This window comes from Phycodurus eques, chromosome 4 (genome assembly GCF_024500275.1).
Source record: "Phycodurus eques isolate BA_2022a chromosome 4, UOR_Pequ_1.1, whole genome shotgun sequence".
Classification (NCBI taxonomy): Eukaryota; Metazoa; Chordata; class Actinopteri; order Syngnathiformes; family Syngnathidae; genus Phycodurus; species Phycodurus eques.
The window spans coordinates 18,550,102-18,577,907 of NC_084528.1; the positions used below are offsets into that span (position 1 = coordinate 18,550,102).

Genomic DNA, 27,806 nt, shown 5'->3' on the forward strand with positions numbered 1-27,806 from the left:
TGCTAAAAATGTTGTCTTAATTAAAAGCAAAACAAACGATACCATGATACAGAGGTTACGTGATAGTCAATAAGATGGAAACATTGACGATACATCACGATATCTAATAGGGCCGGGAAAACTAAAGCAACTGATTGTGAAATAATATTTTGACAATGACAATATCACACTACAACATTAATTGATAGTGAAAGAAAACAATCACATTCATCGATACATAGAGAACTATCAATGACACATGACAATTATCTTTTATGGGTGGGAATAGCAAACAATGATGTATAATCACAATATTTTAGCGATAATGTAACAATACCATGATAACCAATTTGATGGAAAAATGAACCATACATCATAATATCTACTAAGGCTGGGAACGGCAGAGGAACACTCATGATACAATAGCACAATGATATAATGCATTATGCAATAATCAATATTCAGGGAACCCCAATTATTTTGGGGGTTGTAATTGATCGATAGATGCCACAAGATGGCAGCAAAGGACTACTTTTTTGCTTTAAAACAAAGCTCCTAACTCAAACAAATTGTTTCCTTCAGAGCAGATCCCACTAGATGGCACCAAACCAACACTGTTATTGCATAGGTTTCCTCCAAAAAGTCTGCCAAATGCCAAACCGCGAGTATGCAGGAGTTTTTCTATCCTGGAAAAATCTATGAGACATCATGATATCTATTGAAGCTGGGAATCACAGGAAGTCATGATCCAATCGCACGCTATTTTAACAATAATACAAACCCCAATTCCAATGAAGTTGGGTCATTGTGTACGACATAAACAAAAACAGAATACAATGATTTGCAGATCATTTTCAACCTGTATTCAATTGAATACATACGATATTTACTTTAAATGATAAAAAAAAATGTTTGTGCAAATATTCAATTACAAAATGAGAATATTTGAAAAACAAACAAACAAAAACAATCACATTCATCAGTTTGAACTTTAAATATCTTGCCTTTGTAGTGTATGTGCAATTTAATATAGGTTGAAAGGGATCTGCAAATCATTGTATTCTCACTATTCTGCAGCCCAGCTTCATTGGAATTGGGGTTTGTATTTCATGATTTAGCATTTATTATTTATACAGTATAGTAATTGGAAAAATCAATGGCATATCAAGATGTCTATAACTAGTGGAAATCGCAGATTGAAAACCATAACGATGACAATAGAAGATGTAATGGTAAAATGTACGATACATCACAATACCAATTAGGGGCGGGGATCTCAAGTAAATCCGATACCATCCCAATATTATATGACACAGCAAGTATGCAATAACAGAGATATTTGAAAACTGTATCATACATCACGATAAATATTAGGGGTGTATAAATACTGTATCCTACGAAACATAGCAATATTGATACTTTTTCCCACCCCTATCTACAGGTTTTCCCAAAGTTGTTCATGTTAAGACCCAAATTAGAAATATGGTTTCTCCAGAATGGACACAAAGCTGATAATTGCCACTGTACATTAAATTACGTTATGGTAAAGAACCCAGAAGACATACAGTACATATGTTAACTTAGATCAAGCAGCCATTAGCTAAGAAATTGTTGATGAATTTTGTGATAGCAAGTGGCATTCCCCCCAAAAAGAAATGAAGCTCAATGTATTTTGGGGTCTTCCTGCTCAACACACATTGTTGTCATGTAAATAAAAGTAACACAGCGTGCGTGCGTGTGCGCGCGCACACACACAAACACACATGCACACAAACACGCTCCCTCAGTGAAATACATATGTTGGTGCAAATTACCACTATTTTCCACATCGTAACTAAACAGGTTTGCTTTGTATTGCAAGCATTGGTGTGACTGTGTCCATTTGTCTTCATTGCATGCAATGTACTTTGTGCAGCGTCAATTGGGAAAATAGCCAATTCAGTGATTTTAGATTGTGAGCAGAGCGCAGCTGCTCCAACTTTACGTCTCCATCGCACATCTATGAGTTACGACCAGAGATTATCTACAGCAATTAGGGTGAAGTCCAAAGATGTTATCCCAGATTTCCTCAGTGATTAAAAGCCTTATTGGAAGTTTTGCTATCAAGGCACGCAAAGAGGAAAAGTTCACAGTGAAGTCTGTTCCCCTGTTTAATGATGGGTGTCGACAAGTGGGAGTTCTTGTCTCAGACCGTTACTTCGAATGACGTGTTTGCGAGTTAGCAGGATTACACAAAAACTATTAAAGACCATCTGAAGTGAAATTATAGATTTGTTGCTAAATGCATTATACATCCATCCATTTGATGTAGCCTAGCAAGCTAGTGCTAGCACTAACGGTTGTATGTAAACAAGCCGGCGTTCTGTCGAAATCGTGCTCTAAAGCGTTGGTAAACTTTGGCTTGTGCGCGTGAATAAATGTTGAGAACGGCTTACAAGTATGTTGACAATGGCGAGCAAGGGAGGCGACGCGCCGGACACAATACGCAATCCTATGAGTTGACGTCAGGGTGCGCTGTCGGAAAGTTGTCGTTGACAGGTGACACTACATGGAAGATATATTTATATAAAAAAAACAAATAGTAAAAAAAAAAAACAGCTAGACTTTTAAACTGGAAATCGGCTGTGATAACTAATTGGGCCAATAACGGGGCTAAAATCCTGTAATCTGATCGAGGCATTATGGGTTTTTACAGTATACAGCTATCTAAAATTACGAGTTCAGCATCTTCCGTGTAGTACCACGTTGTGCCACAACAGGTCGAGCAGCACTGATGTCTACCGGAAGACGCAGCATAATGAAGAAAAGGCACGAAAGGCCTGCCTTTTTATTTCCAGTGTATTTGAGACTTCAGCCACCTTGCACTCAGTATGTGTACTCATGTTCGTTAGCTGGACTAACGCATTCACCATTACCTAGTCTTTGCCAAACCAGACTCCGTATTGGTTATTACTTTATTATCTGTCAATTGAACGTATAACCAGCTTATTTGATGTTTGACCAGCTATCGCTCAACTGTGAAGTTAGCATACCTTACCTGTCTGAGTGTTTGTGTAGTGACGAAGTTAGATGGCGTAGTTGTTGTGGCTCTTTTATCTTTAGATGCTCTTTCCATGATACTTGGTTTTATGAGGTGCCCTCTGCACTCCAGCTCATATAACCTTGGCACACTATCTTGAAAAATTTATTTCCAAATGTAAACAGGCAAGACTTATTTATGAAGTTATGAATATCGAGTCAAATCCAAAAGTCCTGTGATGACTGTGCTTTAAATTAGTTGACAGATGCACCAACCTCAAAGATGGCTAGAAGAACTTTTTTTTATTTATTGCCGAAAGCAGTCTATTTAAGACATTCTGGAACAAAAGGACTACGGCAGGCATCATCATGAACACACAGCCAGCCTTTAACACTTTATAAGCTTCCTGTGTCACAAGTAAATAAAAGGATTTTATTTAAAAATATATGTCAGTACCAAATGATAAACAGCAATGGAGAGAGGTGGACACAGCACTTAAAAAGTCAGCTTTTATAATGCTGAGAAGAGTGAGACAGTGCAGAAGATGGAGAGGAAGTTTGTCTCGGGCAAACAACATGACAAGATAAGCACGGGGTAACGCCAAAGTCAGGTTTGATGACATAACATATGGAAGCCGTAATCTTGTTCGCCTCCTCCTGTGCGGTTAAAGGAACGTGGACGTTTGTGGAAAAATAACTCCGAGATGGAGTTTTGTTTGCTCTGGACCGAGTCGGCAAATGTGATGACATCCCCCCCCCCCCCCCCCCCCCCTCCCCTCCTCACACTGTGATTAAACAACATCTCTCTCAAAAACCAAAAAGTTCAATTGCTCTGTTGGAGTGAACACCACCACATACTCCCATTAAAACGTGATTGTGTAGCCAAGTAGTTAAAACACTACAGGTTTCAATCCCCATTGAGAAGCGCCAGAATTCAAAACCACACCAACAAATACAGCACTATCAGAAACACTATACTCTCCTTAATCATCAGAAAATTGAACATCTAGCTGGTAATACTGTACTGGTTTCTGCTGACCTGAGTGTGAAATGATGCTCTTGTCCCGTGATTGACAGTTTACAGGCGGCGCTTCGAATTTGTGCATTTGGCATCTCAGCTGCGGGGTCACAGTATTGATTGGAAACACGAGGGATGGGCAATTCCTTTAACTATTGTTATTTAATGGAGGTCATAAAAATATATCCAAATATTTTGAACTCTAGTTTCCATGTCATATTGGGTGGAATAATCCTGCCTAGAGCAATTTGTGCCATGGTGTGGCTGAAGTTCAACTTCCCAATAGATGAGGTCAGGCTGTCCTTCTTGAAACAGGGTACACACATACCGATGTTTCACATCTTAACAGGCCTTCTCTGTTGGCCTAAACACCATCAAAATCACTGACCTACAGTTACCACATAAATTCTAATATTTGTTCCATGAAATTGTATCGCTTTATTCTCAAGAGTCTATTCACTTCATTTCATAGTGTTTCTCTTGGCTGCACTGCTTCCAGTTCATGTTGAGGTTTTTTGTCCAATCATATTTCAGCTACCGGGGTGTTCAGAATCAGTAGCGCTGGACAGGTAACTATATTAGCAATGGGACTGCTTATTTAAACCAATCAGATTTAAAAGTCACCTCAACACTTTCCCGTCCTAATTGATTGGTCAAGTTCGACTAGCAAAACATGTTTGTAGCAATCTTCACACATTAATACTTGTAATATTGAGCATCTCTGTTTTTTGTCATGTTACTAGATAAAAATGGATTCTGAATGGCTCCAGATGATGTATGTGGCACAGTTCACTCAGTGGGAGGAAAAATTGTGAAACGTTGTAATTTCTTACATATCTGCCCAAGTTGATTACATTCTGCTTAAACTAATACCACACGAAGAATTACATTTCATATTTATATTTTTATAGAGCATATTTAAACATTCACAGGACAGGGAGGAAAGAAGTAAGTGGACACTTGAATTTAAAAACTGGTTTACCCTCCTTTGGCTGCAATAACCTCAACCAAACGTTTCCTGTAGTTGCAGATCAGACATGCACAATGATCAGGATAAATTTTGGATCATTCCTTTTTGCACAACTGTTGTAGTTCAGCAAGATTCCAAGAAATTCCAAAGGGTTCACATACGTCTTCCTCTCACTGTATTGCATTTTTGATAGTATTTATTGTTTCTATAATTGCTACTTGATAGTCGTAGTATTAAGATGTGGATTAGGTTGGATAAGTCTGCACTGATGTAAAAATACTCAAATGAGTTCCTACTGCTCTTACAGTGTGTGATGCACACGAGACGACCAACAAAGCACACCACGTCTCATAATGATTTGCGATCGGAATTATTGAACAGGTTTAACATTTACGATTGTCGACCTCGACCAATTGTCCGAGCAGATGCGGGAGGCAAAAAAAAAAAAAAATATCATTCTTAAAAACACCACAGAATTAACTTTTAGAGACATCCAACAATCTGGCCTTTGCTAATTTTGCGGGGAGAGAAAAACGCTCAAATTTGCCCCGATTGTTAGTATGCATGTACCCCGTTTTAGACAGCAAAGCAGTTGAGACTGAATCAACAGTGCGTCTGCTGAACCCAGCCAAGTACTCCACTCCATTTTGCCTCAACGGTTTCGAGACACAATCGATTATGATGCCCATCCATGAAACAGACTGATAGAAGTTTTTTTTCCCCCTTTCCTCTGAGAAAACATGCAAAAAAAAAAAAACCTAACCCACACCCGCTGCCTGACATCAAGAAGAAAGCTTTGTGCATGAACGGGCAGAGCTGAGGCACACCATGGAATAGAAAAATATGTTCTCTATTAGGGGCGCAAGTGTGCAAACATCAGGAAATTATGTTTTTCCCCCTTTCAATATGATTCGTTGAGCTTTGGCTACCATACCTTATCCAATATGTATTAATGAAATAATTGAGATGAGAAGCCCATAGCTGCTTTTGTTCAGTATTATGCGTTATGCCATTTAGTGGCTTTGTTGAAGTACAGGAGCCATGATATCTCATGGTATAATCAGCAGGCATGCTGACTTGCCTCCTCAGGTGACAATCTTGCTTAAGAGTTCTGAGAAATTAAAAAAAAACTAATCATGGCAGCCTTATCGTACATGTAATATATTGGAAAAGGTCACCGCACGAGAAGGAATGCATCTTGAGGGGCCGGGGGAGAAGAAACACGAATGAAAGAGTTCGGGCGGGAAACATCAGGATAAGTTCTTCCCTTCACTCACATTCATTCTCCCGGAGGACATGAAACATGTTGATGGCCAAGCTGGATGTCGTCTCTCCCTTTTGCCTAGGCTTTCTAAAGCCCTCATCTTCGTCACCGTCGTCGTCGTCGTCCGCGTCCCTGTCTCTCTCTTCCTCGGGCTCGGTGCTGGACTCGCCGTCCTCTTCGTCGTCCCTCTTTCCCGTGGCGTCCTCCTCCGATGTGCGTCCTTGCAGGGCCAGGATCTCCAGGATGTCGGTGTGACTTTCCCAGTGCTCTAAACATTGCACGCATATGGTCAATTACATACAATACAGTGTTCCTCCGCTATACCACTCATCCTTAGCGCCCCGCTATATCGCTGATTTCTAATACTATTTAAACATTAAATCTTTTCAGACATATGATAGTTAAAACATTTTACTATTTCCACAAGTCAGAACTAGACCACATGCCTGTGAGTATTGCTGTATGCTCTGTTTGTGTTTTGCTGCTTGGGTTGCAAAATTAAGGGAATTTTCAAAGTTGGAACTCTTCCATGGCAATTAATGGGAATTTACAAATTTAAAGGTCAGCTCTTGATCGGAAACTTGCATATAGTTGGGAAAAATACACTTTAGCATGATTCTGATTAAAACAACCTGATTTCATGGAACTACAGTGGCACCTTGACATGTGCCCCAATTTTTGGAATTACATCAAATTGACCAATCGTCATTCGGTCGATTTTTTTGCTTTTTGTTGCAAGCAAAAATCTGAGTTACAAGCCAGCTCCAGATACGCCAACGCTCAAATGAAGTGGAAATTAAAAAAATAAAAATAAAATGCTGTGATGGCCTTGCATGTGGACAAGGAGAGGTATCTATTTTGCATGGTCTGGTTATGACTAGGGATGTTTGATAAAACTTGAGTTTTCACCGATACAGAGTACCGATACTTCTAGTACTTTTGATATATAAAATTTAAATTAATAAAATGACAGATAATTGTCAACAAAGACATGTCAAACCGCTGCAGTGTAGCGCCAACTATTGGCGAGGAGGATTTGCCTCGAGTATCAGTGGTTGGCATCTGCAGCCTTCACAATTACCCAATACCTTGAAATAAGGCTGGGAACAGCCCAGGACCAATACCTGGTATCGGTACTTGCCCATCCCTGCTTATGACAAAACAAAATGTTAATAATTATACTTGAACCTAATACCTTTCTGTTAAATTACCCTAAATTTCTAATTAATTCCTTTGGAAATTTAGAATAGTTAAAAAATAAGCCATCTTAAATTGCCATGGAAATTTTCCACCCCTTTGCGTCCCGAGTTGCTGTTATATGTTTTTAAAAAAAATAAATAAATAAAAAAATAAAAAATTATTTAAGAGTTTATCATTACCGTAACATCAATGGTAATTTCAGTTAGTCAGTCCATGCTGTTTCTCAGTATACAGTGGGTACGGAAAGTATTCAGACGCCCTTCAAATTTTCGCTCTTTGTTATATTGAAGCCATTTGCTAAAATTCTTTAATTTTTTTTCTCTCATTAATGTACACACAGCACCCCATATTGACATACAAAAAACGGAATTGTTTACATTTTTGCAGATTTATTAAAAAAGAAACATTGAAATATCACACAGCCATTAGTATTCAGACCCTTTGCTCAGTATTTAGTAGAAGCACCCTTTTGCGCGAATACAGCCACAAGTCTTTTTGGGAATGATGCAACAAGTTATATACGCCTGGATTCGGGGATCCTCTGCCATTTTTCCTTGCAGAGCCTCTCCAGTTCTGTCAGGTTGGATGGTGAATGTTGGTGGGCAGCCATTTTCAGGTCTCGCCAGTGATGCTCAATTGGGTTTAAGTCAGGACTCTGGCTGGGCCATTCAAGAACAGACAGTGAGTTGTTCTGAAGCCACTCCATTATTTTAGCTGTGTGCTTAGGGTCATTGTCTTGTTGGAAGGTGAACCTTCCGTCCCAGTCTGAGGTCCTGAGCACTCTGGAGAAGGTTTTCATTCGGGATATCCCTGTACTTGGCCGTATTCATCTTACCTTCAATTGCAACCGATCGTCCTGTCCCTGCAGCTGAAAAACACCCCCACGGCATGATGCTGCCACCACCATGCTTCAGTGTTGGGACTGTATTGGACAGGTGATGAGCAGTGCCTGGTTTTCTCCACACGTACCACTTCGACTTAAGGCCAAAAAGTTCCATCTTGGTCTCATCAGACCAAAGAATCTTATTTCTCACTGGAGTACTTCAAGGTGTTTTTTAGAAAACTCCATGCGGGCTTTCATGTGTCTTGCACTGAGGAGAGGCTTCCGTCGGACCACTCTGCCATAAACCCCAACTGGTGGAGGGCTGCAGTGATGTTTGACTTTCAAGAACTTTCTCCCATCTCCCGACTGCATCTCTGGAGCTCAGCCACAGTGGTCTTTAGGTTCTTCTTTACCTTTTCTTTTCTCCTCCGATTGCTCAGTTTGGCCGGAAGGCCAGCTCTAGGAAGGGTTCTGGTCGTCCCAAATGTCTTCTATTTAAGGATTATGGAGGCCACTGCGCTCTTAGGAATCTTAAGTGTAGCAGAAATCTTTTTGTAACCTTGACCAGATCTCTGCCTTGCCACAATTCTGTCTCTGAGCTCTTCATGCAGTTCCTTTGACCTCATGATTACTCATTTGCTCTGACATGCACTTTGAGCTGTAAGGTCTTACATAGACAGGAGTGTGGCTTTCGTAATCAAGTCCAATCAGTATAATCAAACACAGCTGCACTCCAATGACAGTGTAAAACCATCTCAGGGATGATCAGAAGAAATGGACAGCACCAGAGTTAAACATATGAGTGTCACAGCAAAGGGTCTGAATACTTATGGCTGTCATATTTCAGTTTTTCTTTAATAAATTTGCAAAAATTTCAACAATTAATATTTTTTCTGTCAATATGGGGTGCTGCGTGTACATTAATGAGGAAAACAATTTAACTTAAATGATTTTAGCAGGCGGCACGGTGGGCGACTGGTTCGAGCGTCAGCCTCACAGTTCTGAGGTGCGGGGTTCAATCCCCGTCCCCGCCTGTGTGGAGTTTGCATGTTCTCCCCGTGCCTGCGTGGGTTTTCTCCGGGCACTCTGGTTTCCTCCCACATCCCAAAAACATGCATTAATTGGAGACTCTGCCCGTTGGCATGACTGAGTGCGCGAATGGTTGTTTGTGTCCATGTGCCCTGCGATTGGCTGGCAACCAGTTCAGGGTGTACCCCGCCTCCTGCCCGATGACAGCTGGGATAGGCTCCAGCACGCCCGCGACCCTAGTGAGGAGAAGCGGCTCAGAAAATGGATGGATGGATGGATGGATGATTTTAGCAAATGGCTGCAATATAACAAAGAGTGAAACATTTAAGGGGGTCTCAATACTTTCCGTACCCACTGTATGTCAACAGTAAGCTGGTGGACTGTCGTCAAATAAATAATTTTGTTGGCTCAACATTTTGTTGTTTAAATTAATGTTTAATTCTGTTTTGTTTTGTGTGTCTGTTTTACGGTAAACTTCCCCTGGGAGTGACATGTAAACAGCTTGAAGCAAGCATGTGTTGCCTCATTTTGGAGAACTGTGCAGGCGAGAGTGAGAACAGGTGTAAAGGAATATTTTTTAAAATGTGTTTCAAGCATGTGGGAGGGCTAAAACTATTGTATTTTAATGACCATAAGGCGCACTTAAAGTCTTAAATTTTCTCCAAAATGAACGGGGCGTCTTATAATGCGGCGCGCCTCGTGTGCCCCGAGTTCCAAAATCTGTAAATGTTGTTGTGTGACTTTGATGAGCGCTCCGCTTGACAGACTGGTAGCATTTCCTTCCGACACGCTGCTTATATAGAGGAAAGGCGGACGTGACTGTGGACAGCATGCAGACTTTAAAGGGGGAAGGGTGCACATGAAAGAGGACGCTGAAGGCACGCGGCCAGTAGGTATATATTGGCTAAGGACCCCCGAAAATGGCACCTACGAAGAGACACCCTAACGAACCACAATTTAAACTACAAGCTCAGTTACGCGAAGGAACATGGGAATCGAGCAGCCGCGAGAGAATTCAAGATCAACTAATCCATGGTTCGCAAGTGGATGCCTGGGTCAAGGTATCTGCTTTGACTGTTGTCCGAGCTTTCGCGAAAGCCGGCATCATTGGTGAACAGCCCCCCTGGCAACGAGACTGACTCCGACAATGATGAAAGGGAACCCGGCATGTTTGATGGCGAAATTGCCCAGCTGTTCATTTCAGATACAGAAGATGAGGACTTTGATGGATTTATGGATGAGGATTGATCCAAAAATAACGCGAGTAGATTGTTAAATACTTCAATAAAGTACAACTCAGTTTTGCTCCTGCTGCCTTTTTAAAAACATAGGCTAGCATGCATGCTAGCCTATGTTTTAGCGTGCATGCATGCTACCGTATATTTTAAGCGAGCGTCTGTTTTACCATGCCTGCGCCCAATAATACGGTGCGCCTTATGTATGTGTTAAATACAGAAATAGACCCCGTAACTGAGACTGCGCCTTTTAATACGGTGCACCTTATGGTCGCGAAAATACGGTATTTAAAAAAATAGTAATTGTTTTTTATAGTCTCTCTATATTGCAGACTTTCACGGGTGGGTATGGAACGTATCCCCCGCAATAAACGCGGGTTCACTGTCATACATGTGCTTTTTTACCTCGCAAGCAGCTGTAGCCACGTGGTCTGAGGCAAAGGCACAGGCGGCCGTCAGTGGCTAACCTCAGGAGGCTGTTAGCCGCCCGGTAGACGTCATTACGGGCCGCTTTTGCAGTCTTGTAGCCTCTCCTCTCAGCCCATGCTGGAGATCAAGAAGAGCATCAATACAGTCTAAACAGTGCCGCCTTCAAACTGAGGTAAACTTTTCTGTGAAAATGTGCCTCAAAAGTAAAACCAAAAAAAGGAAGTTCAAATATATTTTACTCCTTCTTTGGCTTTTTTATATATGTAATATATATTATATAATATAGTCAAATTATAGTTACTATAAAATAAAAAATATTGAGATTTTTTTCTTCATGTTTTGCCCATATTCCCCACCCCTAGTTAATATAATATATCCTAGCCTATATCAGGAATATTTGGCTACTATAAGGAGGACTTATACCAAAAGGCAAATACCCTCGCAAACATCCCAGGCAGTCCAGGGGGACTCCACTGAAACTTGGTCTCCTTGCTGGGTGTTAACGTCTTCTAAATTAGGATGTTTGAGCTTCAGTACTGAGAGGTAGAGGGTCCTCTCGCACAGATAACCCACAGAGCTGTAGGGCTCCTGCAGCTGTGACACCGGGTAAATGCCGGCCAGAATCTAGGGAAACAAAACACAGTACAAAAGAGAATAAAGGAAAAAAACAAGGGAGGCTTTTGCAAAAAGACGACCCATACCTGTAACTGTTTATCCACACAGGAGGGGAAGACGAGGCCGGGGCAGTCGCAGAGTTTGACAGTGGGGGTGAGGTAGTAGGTCTGGAAGTATTTGGTGTGGCCTGGGGTCCGTGACACACTCACCACCTTCCTGCCAACTAGGCTATTGATAACGGATGACTTGCCAACATTTGGGAAGCCTACAAAAGAAAAGAGTGGGTGTTAAGGATTGTTTACTCTCTATGTTTTGTATTCATTTTGTGAGCTTCAAGTCAATACTAACAGCTCTCCAGACATGTGTATTTCACATCAATTACAATGTTCAGTGTTCCTGCACAAATCTGCGATTTACTATTCATGAATTCAGCTTGTGGCAGATTTTTTGGGGGGAACCTATCCTTTTTTATTCACTTGAAAAACTCAGCTAGGTTGTTTTTGTGCCAAAGCCTTGTCCAATATAAAAATATTACTTTGGCGCCATCTTGTTGCCAAGGACCAATGTTTAAGTGAGGGGAAGAGCTTCATTTACACAGGCAATAGCCCAGTCTCATAGAAAAGTGGTGCTTTGCTGCCATCTTGTGGCAGCTATAAGCAATTAGAACATTTTAACCAGGGAGGGGTGTCAATTACACACAGATTTTCGCTATTGGCTTTATCAATAGTGTAAAATGTAAATATACTACAAACTATGGTTCCAAAACAGTTTAATATAATGTAAAACTCTTACAACATCCATCCATTTCTGCTTATGTGCAGTCAGGTTGCAGGGGCAGCAGGTTAAGCAGAGAATTCCAGACTTCCCTCTCCCTAGCCACTTTGTTCAACTCTTCCGGGGGATCCCGAAATGTTCCAAGGTCACCCGGAACACTTCAACAGAGAGGCGTCCACGGGGCATTCTAACCAGATGCGCGAGCCATATCATCTGGCTCCTCTCAATGCGGAGCAGTGGGTCTCCACTGAGCCTCTACCGGATGACAGCACTTCAAACCCTATCTCCAAGGGAGTGACCAGACACTCTGCGGAGGAAAGTCATTTCGGCCGCTTGTATCTGCGATTTTGTTCTTTCGGTGACGATCACGTCCCTTCAGGTCTCACTGTCATTGCCCACGTGATCATTGAAGTCCCCTAGCAGAAAGAAGGAGTCCTCAATGCTCTTCAGCACCCACACCTAGGACCCCCAAAAAGGCTGGGTACTCTTAACTGCGGTTTGGTACATAGGCACAAACAACAGCCAGTACCTGTGCCCTCACTCGAAGGCCGAGCCGGGGGCAATAAGTATGCCCACACCTGCTTGGCGCCTCTCACCGTGGGCAACTCCAGAGTGGAATACCGACCAACACTTCTCAAGAGGACTGGTACCAGAGCCCAAGCTGTGTGTCGAGAACAGGCTGACTATCAAGTCGGAACCTCGCACACCAGCTTGGGCTCCTTCCCTGCCGGTGTCAGTTACTTGCAGACTTTCGTTATTCGCAGCAGGGCTCGGGCCCTATCGCCACAAATGCTGTAATTTATTTGAGTACTTATATTTTGTAGTAGTTAACGTCTCTTAAAACCTGCATAACAGTTGATAATGGTAAGAGGCAATGACAAAGGCTGAGTCGGGAATAGAAAATGTTTTACATAATTTGCAATGAAATGTTTCTTTTTTTTTTTTTGTTGGAATAATTTGGAACTCAACCAGTTATGGAACAGTTCGTGCCCTACTTCCAAGCGTAATGTGATGCAGTGGAAACAAGATACTGACCAATGCAACCGAGAGTGAGAATGCCATCCTTGTAGAGCTCGTGCCTTGGGTTACTCATCTCCAGGGCGCTATCGCTCTGATGCTCCACCAACACCGACTCGGTCTCATCGTCCAGCCCCTCGCCGTCCTGTAGGTCTGCAGCAGCGTTTGCCTGGATCTTCTGCTCCCAGCTGGACAGGTCGACTGCGAGCCGCAAAGGTGATGTTTTTAAGGGGGCTCATGCAAATGTTTTAACAGTCATATATTAATTAATGTCAAGGAGATTAACTCATTTACCTCGTCCTGCTGTGATCTCTTGACAGGCCTTCAGGATCTCTGTGGGACCTCCAGCGTGACTCCAGTCAGCCTTCCGCCTCATGCGCTTTTTCTGGAGTACTGAGAGCCAGTAAACAGGTAAGCAATTGTTTTTCAGCAATAGAGGGTGACATGGACGTGGATTTTGACGACGGCTCCCTCCCACTCTCAGAGAGCTTGATCCCAAACCCGAGTCAGTGTTTAATCCCCTTTATTATTATTATTATTTTTTACTCCCAGTCAACCCTGCTTTGTTTATATTAATATCTTTAAAGTCACCGGGAGTGGACAGGAGTGCTACGGTCCCGCCTTTTGTTCCCTATCCCGCCAGCTCCAGGTGACTTTCGCTGCCGCTTGGTCCTGCTCAATCCCGTGATAGATTCACTCCCATGAGATGAGATCATTATTAGTTCAGTACACAGTGAAACTATGCAAACCAGTGGCTCCCCGCATACTTGCAGTTATCCATTTGCGGATTCACTTTTTCACGATTTTATTTCCTTTTTTTTGGTTCAGTTGTTTTCTTTTTTTGGGGGGGGGGGGGGAACCAACCCAGAAAACACTTATTGCCGTTATAATTTTTTGGGTTAAAAAAACTTTTTTCCCCCAATATTTATAATGGGCATCGATTATCAAGGTTCAAGGTGCTTTTATTGTAAATTCTTCAATACGTGTAACACATACAGAGGCTTGAAATTACGGTACTTAAGGTGTTACAAAAGACTATACAAATAATAATATAAAAGCTAAATAAAACTATGCTATAAACAGTATAAAAAGTATTAACTGAATGTGCAAATATCAAAGATTAGGTGATGTGTGCAACATAGTCAAGGTCAGAGAACCAAGGCAAATAAGACATAAATTAGTTGACAAAACCCCAATGCCGCAAAAGTCAAGGAGTTGTTCTGAAGCCACTCCTTCGTTATTTTAGCTGTGTGCTTAGGTTCATTGTCTTGTTGGACGGTGAACCTTCGGCCCAGTATGAGGTCCTGAGCACTCTGGAGAAGGTTTTCGTCTGCCTGGTTTTCTCCACATATACCGGTTAGAATTAAGGCCAAAAAGTTCTATCTTGGTCTCCTCAGACCAGAGAATCTTATTTCTCACCATCTTGGGAGTCCTTCAGGTGTTTTTTTTTTATTTATTTTTTTAGCAAACTTCATGCGGCCTTTCATGAGCCTTGCACTGAGGAGAGGCTTCCGTCGGGCCACTCTGACATAAAGCCCCAACTGGTGGAGGGCTGCAGTGATTGTTGACTTTCTAGAACAGTGTTGGGCAAACTACGGCACGTGGGCCACATCCGGCCCGAAAAAGTGACTTGTTAAAACATCCATCCATCCATTTTCTGAGCCGCTTCTCTTCACTCGGGTCGCGGGCGTGCTGGAGCCTATCCCAGCTGTCATCGGGCAGGAGGCGGGGTACACCCTGAACTGGTTGCCAACCAATCGCAGGGCACATACAAACAAACAACCATTCCCAATCACATTCACACCTGCGGGCAATTTAGAATTGTCAATTAACCTACCATGCATGTTTTGGGGATGTGGGAGGAAACCGGAGTGCCCGGAGAAAACCCACGCAGGCACGGGGAGAACATGCAAACTCCACACAGGCGGAGCCGGGGATTGAACCCCGGTCCTCAGAACTGTTAGCCAGACGCTCTAACCAGTCGTTCACTGTGCCGCCCCTGTTAAAACAACTGTGGTTTATTATACCCAAGTTCAATTTCTCTAGCCACACCTGCTGTACTGCCACACCGGTTCTCAAATTTAAAAAAAATTCATTTAAATAGGACCTGCCTGACAAAGTGAAGTCGACCAAAATATCCTCAAAAGCTATACATCATGCCGAGATCTAAAGAAATTAAGGAACAAATGAGAAATAAAGTAATTGAGATCTAGCAGTATAAAAAAAAAAAAGCGTTGGGACTCGAGCGAACCGCAGTCAGAGCCATTATCCACAAATGGCGAAAACATAGAACTGCGGTGAACCTTTCCAAGAGTGGCCAGCCGACCAAAATTACCCAGCGAGCGCAGCAATGACTCAGCCAAGAGGTCACAAAAGACCACACATCATCATCCAAAGAACTGCAAGCCTCACTTGCCACAGTTAAGGTCAGAAAGAGACTGGGCAAAAAATTGCCTGCATGGCAGAGTTTCAAAATGAAAACCACTGCTGGGCAAAAAGAACATTAAGGCCCATCTCAATTTTACCAGAAGACATCTTGATGATCCCCAAGAATTTTCGGAAAATAGTCTGTGGTCTGACGAGACAAAAGTTTAACTTTTTGGAAGGTGTGTGTCCCATTATATTTGGCGTAAAAATAACACCGTATTTCAGAAAAAGAACATGATACCAACAGTAAAATATGGTAGTGGTATTGTCATGGTCTGGGCCTGTTTTTCTGCTGGAAGATTTGCTGTGATAAGTGGAACCATGAATTCTGCTGTCTACCAAAAAATCCTGAAGAAGAATTTCCGGCCATCTGTTCATGACCTCAACCTGAAACAAACTTTGGTTCCGCAGCAGGACAATGATCCAAAACACACCAGCAAGTCCACCTCTGATTGGCTGAAGAAAAACAAAATGAAAACTGTGGAGTGGCCGAGTCAAAGTCCTGACCTGAATCCTATTGAGATGCTGTGGCATGACCTTAAAAAGGCAGTTCATGCTCAATAACCATCAAATGTGGCTGAATTATAATTCTGCAAAGATGACTGGGTCAAAATTCTTCCACAGGGCTGTAAGAGCCTCACTGCAAGTTATCCCAAACACTTGATTGCACTTGTTGCTGCTAAGGGTGGCCCAACTTGTAATTAGATTTAGGGGGAAATCACTTTTTCACACAGGTCCATGTAGGTTTGGATTTTATTTCTCCCTTAATAATAATTTAATAATTAAAATCTTCACTTAAAAACGTCTTTTTTTTTTTTTTTTTTTAACTTGTGTTGTCTTTGACTAATATTTGAAGTTGTTTGATGATGAGAAGCAAAGTGTGACAAACGTGCAAAAAAATAAGAAATCATGAAGGGGGCAAACAGTTTGTCACACACCACTGTATGCTATCCATCAGCCAACCTGTATATATTTTTCATTATATGTTAGCATTAAGCTCGCAAATCTTTGTTAGGTGAAATGAGATGGTTTGGTTGAACAGCTTGTAGCAAGCACGCGTCACCTTTTATTTGGAGAACTATGCAATGATGTACGTTATACAGTCGTCTCCCATCTCTCGACAGTGAAAGAGTGAGAACAGGCACTAAGGAATACAGTGGTTCCCTTAATATTCGCAGATTCGCCTACTTGTAGATTCCCCCCCCCCCCAATTAAAAAAATAAAACACGTTTTTCTTTTTGTATTTTTCTTTTTTGGGGTGTAACCAACCCCGAAAACGCTTATTAGTGGTTTATGCCCGTTTAATCAAGAACATTTTGGGCTTAAATTAAAAAACCCCAAAAAATTTTTCAATGCAATAATAATTAGATGTCAATTATCCAGAGATTTTCGCTATTCGCGGTCAGGCCCGGTCCCTAGCCACTGTACTGTTAAGTGTTTTAATAAGTTTGTTTTAAGCATGTGGGAGTGGTAAAACTATTTTTTTTTTTTTTTTTTTTTAATTCTTTACGTGGTCTCTATATCATGGATTTTCACCTATGGCGGGTGGTTCTGATGAATATTTTGTGACATTTTTGTTTGCCGGTGCCATGAGATTTCTTCAATGTAGAATTGTGTGCCTTGGCTCAATAAAGGTTAGGGAACACTGCTGTAGTCTACCAATCTGTCACTTTTCTTTCACATCGCATGCTCACCTGTGCTGTAGGCCTGTCCCCGGTGGGAGGTGAAGCAGACGATATGCAGCTGCGGGAAGTGTGAGGTCATGTAGTGTTTCCATGCGATCACGAGTGGGGGTGGACACAGGTCCACTTTATTCAGCACCAGCACCACGTGCTTCTTGAGCTCGTTGGTAATGTAGCGGTATACCTCGGGGGGGAACTGCAACACCTGGGAGATACATTCACGCGATGCCTTAAGTAAATAGAAATGACACTCTAAACTCGAGTGAGCAGAAATCCCTGGCACACAGAAACACTCACAGGCCACAAGATTAGGTACACCTGCACAAAGAAGCCGTTTCAAAAATTCTGCCTTTAAAGGGGACACATTTCCTTTTTCATTGCCTGTGCGCACGTAGTTGGGTCTCTGATGTGCCTGCCCATTCACCAAGTGTAAAATTTAACAACCAACTTAATTTGTCACCATCCTATTTCTGAAAACCTGTCTGTGAGCGAGCTGTTCGGCACTTTGGCCTCACCACACCCACACTGAGTTTCTCTGCCCATGACATGATCAACTAGGCTGGCTGAAGATCCAGAGCTACCTTCAAGCGACGGCCGGACTACACTGTCTGAAACACTATCATGCAAAGGCACTATCACACAGAAGCAGCCACATCACCCATGGGTGTAACACCCCTGTTATGATGTCAAAGCCAAAAGGTAAGCAGAGATGCATTGAGTTTTGTTGGATGCACATAATTAGTATCAGCAAACAGTGTTAGCTTCTGGTAAGTGGCACATACATGGTTGCTTGGGGATTTTATTGATGCAGTGACTGTGCTGTAGTGTTTGCATAGATCATTTTATACTTGAGACCATGGGATTCCCGGGATGCACGTCATGGAAACAATGAGTCCCAGCCCCGGAACAATGAGTCCCTGAAATTTATCATCACAGATTACAGATAAAGTAATCTTCCACTACATCGCGGTTCTTGCTTCAAGGTTCCACTATATTGCAGATTTTTATTACAGTTGTTACTCTTTAATCTTTTAACTCATTTAATCCCAGCCAAAATAAATTAGAACAATATATTTTCACAAAAACTTTCAAGATAAACGAAGGTATCGATGTTTTTTTAAATTTTATTTTATTTACAGCCACTGAAATAATATTAGACCATAAAGATTTGTACGCATCATACAAATTCTGCCCTGGTAATCAGACATATGAGCACAACTGTGTAATGTTCTCTCATTTACTAAATAAAAGTAGGGCTGCTAAGAGCAAAGAAAAAAAGATAAAGTTACATTAGTGTTGAACTTAAGAAAAATAAAGTTTGAATTTCCCCTTTTCTGTATGGCATCTTGACAACAGTGATGTCTCACACAATTTTACATATTTTAACAAACATGTAAAAAAAAAAACTGTTCTTGAGGTTATCTTTGTTCAAAACCTTTGTTTTTGTTCATAACAGCGTACCACATATTATGTGCACTTTTAATAAGAGCTCCCAGCAGGAACTTCCCTCTGAGAAGTACAAACAAAAATGACTGCCTGTTCGATTTATATTGCAATTTGTTCCAAAATTTCTCTTTACTTTGTCGGTCATTTTCTGATCTTTCTCTGTCTTGAATTCAACTCTCTCTCTCTCTCTCTCTCTCTCTATCTATCTCCTTGTTTTTGTCTGGCCTGTGAAGAGTCAGTGATTTTAGTAATTACTGACTGCAATGCAGATTTGATTGACTGAACTCGTATATGATTGGTCGGTGCAGTTCATCACTACCGTAAAGCCTGAAATATGCTTTGCTGCTGAAAATAGAAGCACCCTGTGTGTCTTAAATCATAACCTTTCTTTTTGGCTATGGTGTGGGTCCGGATGGGACTGCTTCTGGGTTCGGTCGCTAACTGCGAGTAAGTGACCGGTGTTAAATGATGTTGCAGCAATCAAGCGAGCCAGAGTGCGCTGTTGAGCTCTGTAGCACACTAGCTAGTTAGCTTGCGGGGTAGCGAAAGTAATAAATAGTTAACTTTCCCTAAAATGTCCCAGTTGTTTGGATCTAGGGAGCACTAGGTCGTGAGCAGCGCGCAGGGTGTTACCACAACAATGAAAATTTATGAAGTCCGGGAAAAAGTCCATTGTATTTATGAAATGATAACCCGCCCTACTGTTATTCTGATTGGCTAGCACCAAGACAGGACTCACACTTTTAGTGGATAATGATTTGCTTAAGCACTTCACCAACACACACACACACACACACACACACACACACACTATTTATTTTTTTCTTTGAGGAGCAGTTTTGCTCATCATTTCTTCATTTGAGGAGCAACTTTCTAATTTTTAGGAGCAATATTTTGCAGCTTAATTGCACAGGGACCCAAAGCAAGATTTTATGAAACAATAAAAATATGATATTATGGGGGAGTTGAATGTAGGGCTGCAGCAAACAAATACTTTAGTACTCGAGTATCCTACTGAAAATTCTATCAAACAATCGATTATTTGGATAGACTATAGTTTTGCTTGATTAAAGAGTAATTTTGAATACAAAAGAGGAAATAAGACCTTTCACTTAATAACGTACAATTGATTTCCTTTTTTAAATAACCAGCTGTTTTTATTTCTTGAATTCACGTTTATTGTTTATAAATTAAGTTATATTGAATTGTTCAGCTGAGGTAGTTTTTAAAGTGCTCAATAAATAAAACTGAGTTGATGTGTCCATGCGCCACATACACACAGTTTAGTGTATAAACTTGCATCAACGAGTGAAAATGCTTTAACTCTGCGCTCTACTCTACTCTCTCGGTGAAGACGACGCTTGCCTCTTCAATCTCCTAGCCCCACCCCCGTTTGTGGTGGTAGCGAAATCCGTAGAGCAGTATATGAGGGTGGGGTTTCCTGTCGCTCACTTGGATGAGACAGGACTGCCAGGCCTGGGGTGGGTGGCTGGGGGGGTGTCATTGGGTCCCTGCGGCCTCCACTGGGTGGCCGGTTGTCGGGGCGCCTAGGTAGGGCTAGGTGACCGCCCTGGGTCCCTCTTTGTGGGACGTGTCCTGTCCTCTGGCCTGCTCTCGGGTGGACCGCTGGGCCTGATCCCGCCCCTCGATTTATTGGGTGAGGTCCTCAGCCTCCGCGGTGCAGGCACAGCAATTACAGGACACTTCTGTCAGTCTTTGTGCATGCAAAACGGTGTCAATTCACTTGCAGGCACACACCCCTCTCTTTCGCTGCGTGTGGGGCCACTCACTTATTGCGACAAATAACTCATGAATATGCAAATTGCTTGGGTATCCCCTCACTCATACTCTCGTCTTATAGACTTTTATAATTGACATAGTCAATACCACCACACTTCAGTTGTACAGCCGGGTTCACAACCCTTGTCCTGCATGCTTCTTCTCCTGTCCTTGTCCTGTTCCATCTTGTCCTGTCCTTCCCTCACAGCACTACAGCCCCATACAACACTCATATCTAATGTGTCATTGTTGTAGATATTTAATGATTTACTTTTCTCATCCTGTTTACAATTAGTCCTTTGTCTTTTGTCTTCGTTTCTCTCCCCCCTCTAGAAACTTTGTTCTGTTCGACCGATCGACTCTTGATTCTCAATAAACATCAATTATAATACTTAGAAACCACAGTGGCATCTTAAAAACTCCAATGTGACACAGTAAAACTCTTCCGGCATAAAAGGGATACAGATCCTCCATTCTGCTTGACCTAACAGCCGAACAGGACAAAAAAAAAAAAAAAAAAGAAAAAGAACGGGGCTAATTTCAGCAAGACAATAAATATTGTTAATTGTACAATAATTATTAATCCTTACTTAGGGTTTACTGACAAAAGGAAGCCACAGATGTGTTATTAAAAGACCTCAGAACTGTTTTAAATTTGGGGGTAAAAATGCAATCTTCCTTAAAAAGATGACTAGCCTACTCTAATTTAACACTGTTCCAGAGGTATTCATTTAACAATATCTCATTATATTATGCAAGCCTACCTAATAAAGTATCCAGGGCATTGCTACTGGCCTAATCCATCCTTCTGGGTTTGCTTCATCAAACCACCTACCGGGTGCCTGATGTCCACGATGAGCAGGACGACATCTGACATCTCTAACACTCGCCACAACTGCCTCCATGTCTGACAGAAAGGGGGAAAAAACAAAGAAAGAAACACTTTATACTTCAATTTAACTTCACATTGTTCGTTTGTTAGAGTTCCGACGGCTTGTTTCAGATAAGGAAACTGTTGCCATCTGTTGGCACTTTCTTTAACTACATGCCTCTCATTCAACAGTAAAAACAAGTAATAACCCAAATTTGCACATTCATTTTAATCAAGAAAAATAGAACTTTATTATATAAAAAAACATAATTAGAGAATGTAAAGCGTGTAAAGAGATAACATGGCTTTATAACATGTAATCAAAGTATGTACTGTAGTATTTGTGTGTTGGATGTGTGCCTTTATGAGGCTTAGCCTACTCGGGTTGGTGGTTTAGTTCAGTGTGAACGTCTCGGCGCCAGTTAGGGCCTATAACAGCTTCTTGCAAGGGTTCTCACTTTGTATTTGTACTTTGTTTGTCCTGTTAAATAAATAGCTGAAAGTGCATCACCATCGACCAAGTGACTGCTCAAAAAATGAAAAACTCGTAATCTGGGGCACTCGTAAGTCAAGGTATCGTATGTGATTTAAGCAACGCTGTAATGGCTCCAGAACGCCTGCGACCCTTGTGAGGATAAAGTGGTACAGAAAATGGATGGCTGTAATACAACTCATATGCCGTCTGACGTTTAAACAAGCAAATGAGTGAAAAGCATACTTTGTTTCCCTTAGCCACCTCTATAGCAGTCTTCAACATGAATGGCTTGCTTGTTTACACTTGGCGAGCTGCTCCCACCCTTCTTCCCTTACTGCAAGAATGTTCCTTTCCAGCACAGCCTGCATTTTCAAAGGAAATCTGTAGACCTGTTGACTTTGTAAATAAGGTTACCTTCTGTTCTTTGAGCTGGTTGCAATATCCTACGGTGGAACATAACAGACACCATCAGTACTACAACTACAGATTTTGTCCAAATATGGGGCTGTTCAGTTCATTAGGACTATATATTCTTGGAGGTCATCGTTCGCACCCCTGCTAATTAGCATTTTTTAAGTAAGTTCTTATGGCCCTCTACATTATCATTACTTAGTGTAATGCACTCACATGTGGGAATGGGAAAGGGGAGCCACAGTCGCTGATACTTTTCACCAATTTAAAGAACGCCAGGAGAACAGAAAAACTGTTTTTTTTGTATTCAAATACATTCACAATGTGTTTAAATATGTTTTAATAATTTTACATGTATTCAAAGAATGTGGAAGAAGTAAAACATTTATATGGTTTCTAGATTACAGATTTGAACCTCTTGCAAGTGGATCTGTAAAGTAATAAATATATAATGAACAGGTTCACGGTACATGCAACTATTCTTAATTTTTAAAAAAATTATTAAAATTTGTTATGTCACAAATATGTACTTTGAAATAATATAAACACTAGACAAAAATATGTCTAATTTAAGTGTCAATCATAGACAAAAAAATATGTCTAATTTCAGTGTCAATCAGTGAGATTTTATTGTGATCTGCATTTCTTGATAGTTATGTAACAGGTATTCTGGATGTCCAGGAGATGTGGTATTTGCGGGTGGTTTTATTTAATGAGATATTTAGATCGTCAACAAATAGTGTTTGACACGCAAACTTGGACAACAATTACAATTCAAATCACTTTCTGGAGTTTTAAATTGCTGGGGCAAATTGACCACAAGGACTAAAATGTTTTTACATTTAAAAGGGCATGTTTTTCACTCCCTTGTACAAAAATGGGAACAACTAAAAGGGTACTTCGTACCTTTATTCCAAACAAGTGGCAACTCGCAAAATGGAGAAAACCAGAGGGTTTGGTATGTCTGATTTAGGATTGTTTGGCCTTGGAGGAGGTCTGTGCTAAACTGAATGCAATCTTTGCGATGGCTGTGATTTTATCGGAAATGCTTGGAAAGCTGTTTGACTGTTTAAAACCTCATCAATTTACCTCTAGGTTGTGCTCAAAATGGCTGAGGGATCCAGGTGGATTTCTGGAATGCATGTCATCCAGGTACTGCTTGTACGACTTCTCCTCTTTCCTCAGCAAGTCTGCTCGGCTCATTTCGTAGTTCCAGGGCGGCCGTCGTGGGAAGCCTAGCCCTGGAATAATCGAGTTTCACGACATCAAGCATTCATCCGTCCCATTATGCACACTCCTATTTTGACAAGTATCATGTGGAGAGCATTTAAAAAAAAAAAAAATCAAAGTGTGACACCTCTTTCTGGTGGGTAGATGTCCTCGATGCCGATCTCCAGTTGTTTGTCTGAGACAGGTAGCAGGATCTTTTCCTGGGCCATCTTCTTCCGCTTCTCCACTTCATCTTTGCTTTCCTTTTCAAAGTGAAGACGAAACCTCCAGAGAGGAAACACGAGGATTTTACTTTACCGTAAACCTCAGCTTTACAGATGCCATGTCTGCTCTAAAATCTACTGGGACACATGGTGGTATCAGTCACAGTAAGGGTCGTAGCAGCCACCTGTTATTTTTTTCCTGAATGTGGAAAAGTGGCATATATTTGAGGTATGGCACTCATTTGTTCCAAGTTAATGTCAAACACAGCGATTAATTTTGTTTTGGGGCCGATCAGCGAGTTTAAAAAAAACGATAACCGATCCGATCACATGATGGAAGAATGCGTCTATTTAAATGACCTGTTCATTTACTGTATATACTTGTGTACTTAATTGCTCAAAAAATTATATTGTTCCTCTATTTATGCCAGTGAGGCACAGTGACAGACAGAACAAATGAATGGTCTTCTATTAGAAGGTATGAAGTAAATACAATCGGAATACAAGATTTTATTGCAGTAGTCTTGAGTGCAATCGTGAAAGAGCAAATTTGTCTTGTAGTCTGATCTGGGTATTACGTGTTGTCTGACTCAGACGTGTTGTCTGTTCCACACCACCGACATGTTTTTTTTTTTTTAACTAACTTTATTGGCCGTCAGATATTTACAGGACTACGCCCAAAGACACGCGACAAGACTAAAAATAAAATAGCTTTTGGATTTGAATATACTGTGCACGATGGCGACGCGGAGTAAATGTCTTTTGCGGAGCCGATCAATGTCGGTGAATTATGACATTAAAGCTGATCAGCATAAAAATGTTAATTATCGGCATATACCGATAAGGCCGATTTAATCGGTGTAAAGTCTATTAATGACACATAGTTATGTCATCAATGATAAACCAAATTACAGCCACCTGCTATGTTGGTTACTGAGATGAAGAAAAAAAGTCATCTTTTTGAGGTGCGGTACTGATTCACCGATGCAGCCGCCGCTTAATTGGGACATGGCGTCAAACACATGGTATACCATAGCACATTCTGGTATCATTCTTCATAATAACGGCCAACCATTTTTTTCCTGAGAGAAAAAAAACAGACATCTAGTTGAGGTGGGGTGCTTATTTATTCAAATGCCTAATCTCTGCTCTGGCCTTCCTGTGCTGAGTTTGCATGTTCTACTGAAGTCTAAAATCTATAAATGTGAATGCTTGTTTGTCTATAAGTGCCTACAGAAAATGGATGGAGGGAGAGTAAAAAACTCACCTATTGGGATCATGCCTGCCATCTCGGCCGGAGGGCTGCTGGTTTACCCTGCGGATGTCGGTGGTCTCGCTATCCGACGTGTCTGACTGCCTATTTCGCCCTCGCTCCACGCTAGCATTCCGGCTACTTGGCCCCGAGCCCGTGTCACCTGGAAGGTAAAAGTCAGAAGTCAGTCAGTCACAACACATTGTGTGGGTCTTGACAACAAAATTGTAATGATCCCTTGCTTAAACTGACACGTTCATGTGTTCTCAAACGCATCCCAATTAACACCTTCTCAGTACAGTTGTACCTTGAGATACGAGTTTAGTTCATTTTGTGACTGTGCTCGTAACTTAAAACACCCGTATCTCGAATTATCCTTCTCCAATGAAATGAATGGAAATGCTTTTAAACCATTCCAGCCTCCCCAAAAAACTAAATTAAAAAAAAGTGTTTTAAATAATATAGTACTTTATAAAAAATACATAGTTATATCATGATTAAATAGTATGCAAAGAATTAAACTGTGCATCATGATTAATTTATAGCATCTCCTTTTGGTGTGCGGGACTTGGCCACCGTTGGGCAGTATGACAGTCATGCAAACAATTGTTTCTTAGCATTAAACTGGCGGACTTTGGTAAGGCAAAGCAATGAGGTTTGGTTAAATACAAAACGGCTAAAGCTCTTTTATGTTTCATTTGACAGTAAACTCTTGTATTGAAGAATTGCTCACTATCTTCCAAACGTCTGCTTGTTGTGAAGTGAGGTGAGTTGAGTTCACAGCCACCATAAAGTGAATGTATCTAAAATTTTTGCTCACCAGTCAAAACAAAAAATTGGCCAAACGGCGGCTCCTTTCTTGAAAAGCTTGTAAATCGGGTCACTTGTACGTCAAGGCACCACTGTACTTGAATGTTAAGTACTGTACACGGAATGTTTTAGCCAGCATGTCCTTTTATTCACTCCTTACGTTGACAGAGCGAAGTATAACCTAAATGGCAGTGATATATCGATGAATTATAATTAGGGATGGGCCAGTAATGATACCAGGTATCGGCCCTAATTTCAAGCTATTTCAAGCTATCGGGTACTCGTGAAGGCTGCCGATACCAGCCACCAATACTTAAGGCAAAAAAATAATAATAATAATAAAAAAAATAAAAAAAGTGACATTGAGTAAGTCTTCCTCGCCACTAATTGGTGCTACACTGTGGCGGTTTGTCACTTCGGCCAATCATCATGTGCGTCAAAAAGGAAGAACAGTCTTTGTTCACAATTATGTCACTATTGTGTAAATTTTGAATGTTTATGTATCAAAAGTCCCGGACTGGTGTCGGTCTGAAAAAATGGTATCATACATCCTTACTTATAATACACCCTGTATGTACAGTGGATGAAACGGTTGCTATGGATAATATGTATTTAGAATAGTTCTATTGTACATTGAAACAATGTGCTAATCATACTGTCACGTTCTGCAGTCATATTTGACAGGAACAGATGTATTTCAATAATACAAACAGTATATAGTGAGCATGTTTATAGGCATAAAATCAGCATGCCTCTGCACACTTTATACATAACAATTAGCAAGCAAGTAATACAACTAATTGTCACGTCCAGTGGGATATTGTTCAGCCTACAAAGACAATTTAACACAAACAAGTAGCAGCATACACGCTCATAATTACTACAACAGAGTAGGAACACCTGGAACTTTAATTGGCTAGCAGCTTATGCTACCAAGGTAACGCTTCACGCTAGATATAGGTCTATATATATTTTTTACCTCGCTTTCGCTCCCGTTTGACTTGCAACTGTTTCTTCTTCTGCTTGTTGCTAAATGGCTTTTTCCGGGGCATGTCTAGAAGTTGTGTTGTTCAGTGTCGTCGTCAGTCGCTCGTGTGGTTGGTTGTTTTTACTGAGGTGAAGTTTCTAGACTCCGTAGCTGTGTACTTTCCAGTGACGCCATGTTTCACTGCAGACTGCGGAGAAAGTCGGGCGAAACCATTGTAATGTTCACGAACCGAGCCAGACGGGATCACAATAATTTATCTTTTACGTCTATTATAGTACCGTAAACTGATTCCCACAAAATATACTGCATTATTCACACCACCGTTGTAAAACGTTAAAATCTAAATCCGACTGAAATGGTAACTGTAACTGACTGTACCCCCCTAGACAATGAGGTTTGTTAGTTTAGTCCACTTTTGTAAACACCTCATAATGCCGCGTTCATATCCTGTGGGAAATTACTTTTAACGAGAAGTTAATGGCAATTTTTTTGAACCGGCAGCTATAAATAACAGACGCACGGTACCTCAATTTGATAGGCATGCCTACTGGAGCGTTTATGTGTGTGTGTAAAAGCGGGTGTTAGTCACCTTTGTCCATTCCGGCGAACACGACCACGATTATTTGCATCGTTTGAACAAACTATCTGACGTATATAACGTCATAATGCAAGTGTTTTATTTACTTTAACTAATTCCTGAAATATTGTAAATAAAAATAATTATAAGATTTCAGTAGATAAAAAAACAAATGTAATTGTCTGAAGTTTTTGGGAATGAACAATAAAAAAGGTTAACTACTTTTAGGTTGGGAGGTTTAACTACTTTAATGATAGAATTATTTTTATTTACAATATTTTAGG

The 27,806-nt window shown here is 41.0% G+C and overlaps 1 protein-coding gene across 2 annotated transcripts; it reads right to left on the minus strand.

Annotated features, from left to right (window-relative positions):
- Positions 1 to 5,763: 5,763 nt before the first annotated feature.
- gnl1 (guanine nucleotide binding protein-like 1) lies at positions 5,764 to 27,587 on the minus strand. Of its 2 annotated transcripts, XM_061675639.1 has the most exons (13): positions 27,535 to 27,587; positions 26,937 to 27,132; positions 25,163 to 25,310; positions 23,820 to 23,956; positions 23,552 to 23,703; positions 21,541 to 21,612; positions 17,493 to 17,685; positions 13,666 to 13,764; positions 13,390 to 13,572; positions 11,667 to 11,845; positions 11,403 to 11,589; positions 10,942 to 11,082; positions 5,764 to 6,517 (listed from the first exon to the last, which is right to left on the minus strand). In XM_061675639.1, exons 2-13 carry the CDS (start codon positions 27,007 to 27,009, stop codon positions 6,255 to 6,257), a joined length of 1,827 nt encoding a protein of 608 aa, XP_061531623.1. In that variant the 5' UTR covers positions 27,010 to 27,132; positions 27,535 to 27,587; the 3' UTR covers positions 5,764 to 6,254. The 2 variants fall into 2 exon arrangements, with proteins under 2 accessions (XP_061531623.1, XP_061531624.1); XM_061675640.1 differs by lacking the exons at positions 26,937 to 27,132; positions 27,535 to 27,587 and having other exon boundaries at positions 23,820 to 23,934; positions 25,163 to 25,252.
- Positions 27,588 to 27,806: the final 219 nt, after the last annotated feature.

Excerpts from the sequence above, each read along its gene's own strand:
- gnl1 (XM_061675639.1), bottom strand. The coding sequence starts at position 27,009 with ATGCCCCGGAAAAAGCCATTTAGCAACAAGCAGAAGAAGAAACAGTTG. Across the intron at positions 25,311-26,936 it reads CAAACGGGAGCGAAAGCGAG|GTGACACGGGCTCGGGGCCA; the intron begins GTAAAAAATATA and ends TTTACCTTCCAG. Across the intron at positions 13,765-17,492 it reads GGGACAGGCCTACAGCACAG|TACTCCAGAAAAAGCGCATG; the intron begins GTGAGCATGCGA and ends ACTGGCTCTCAG.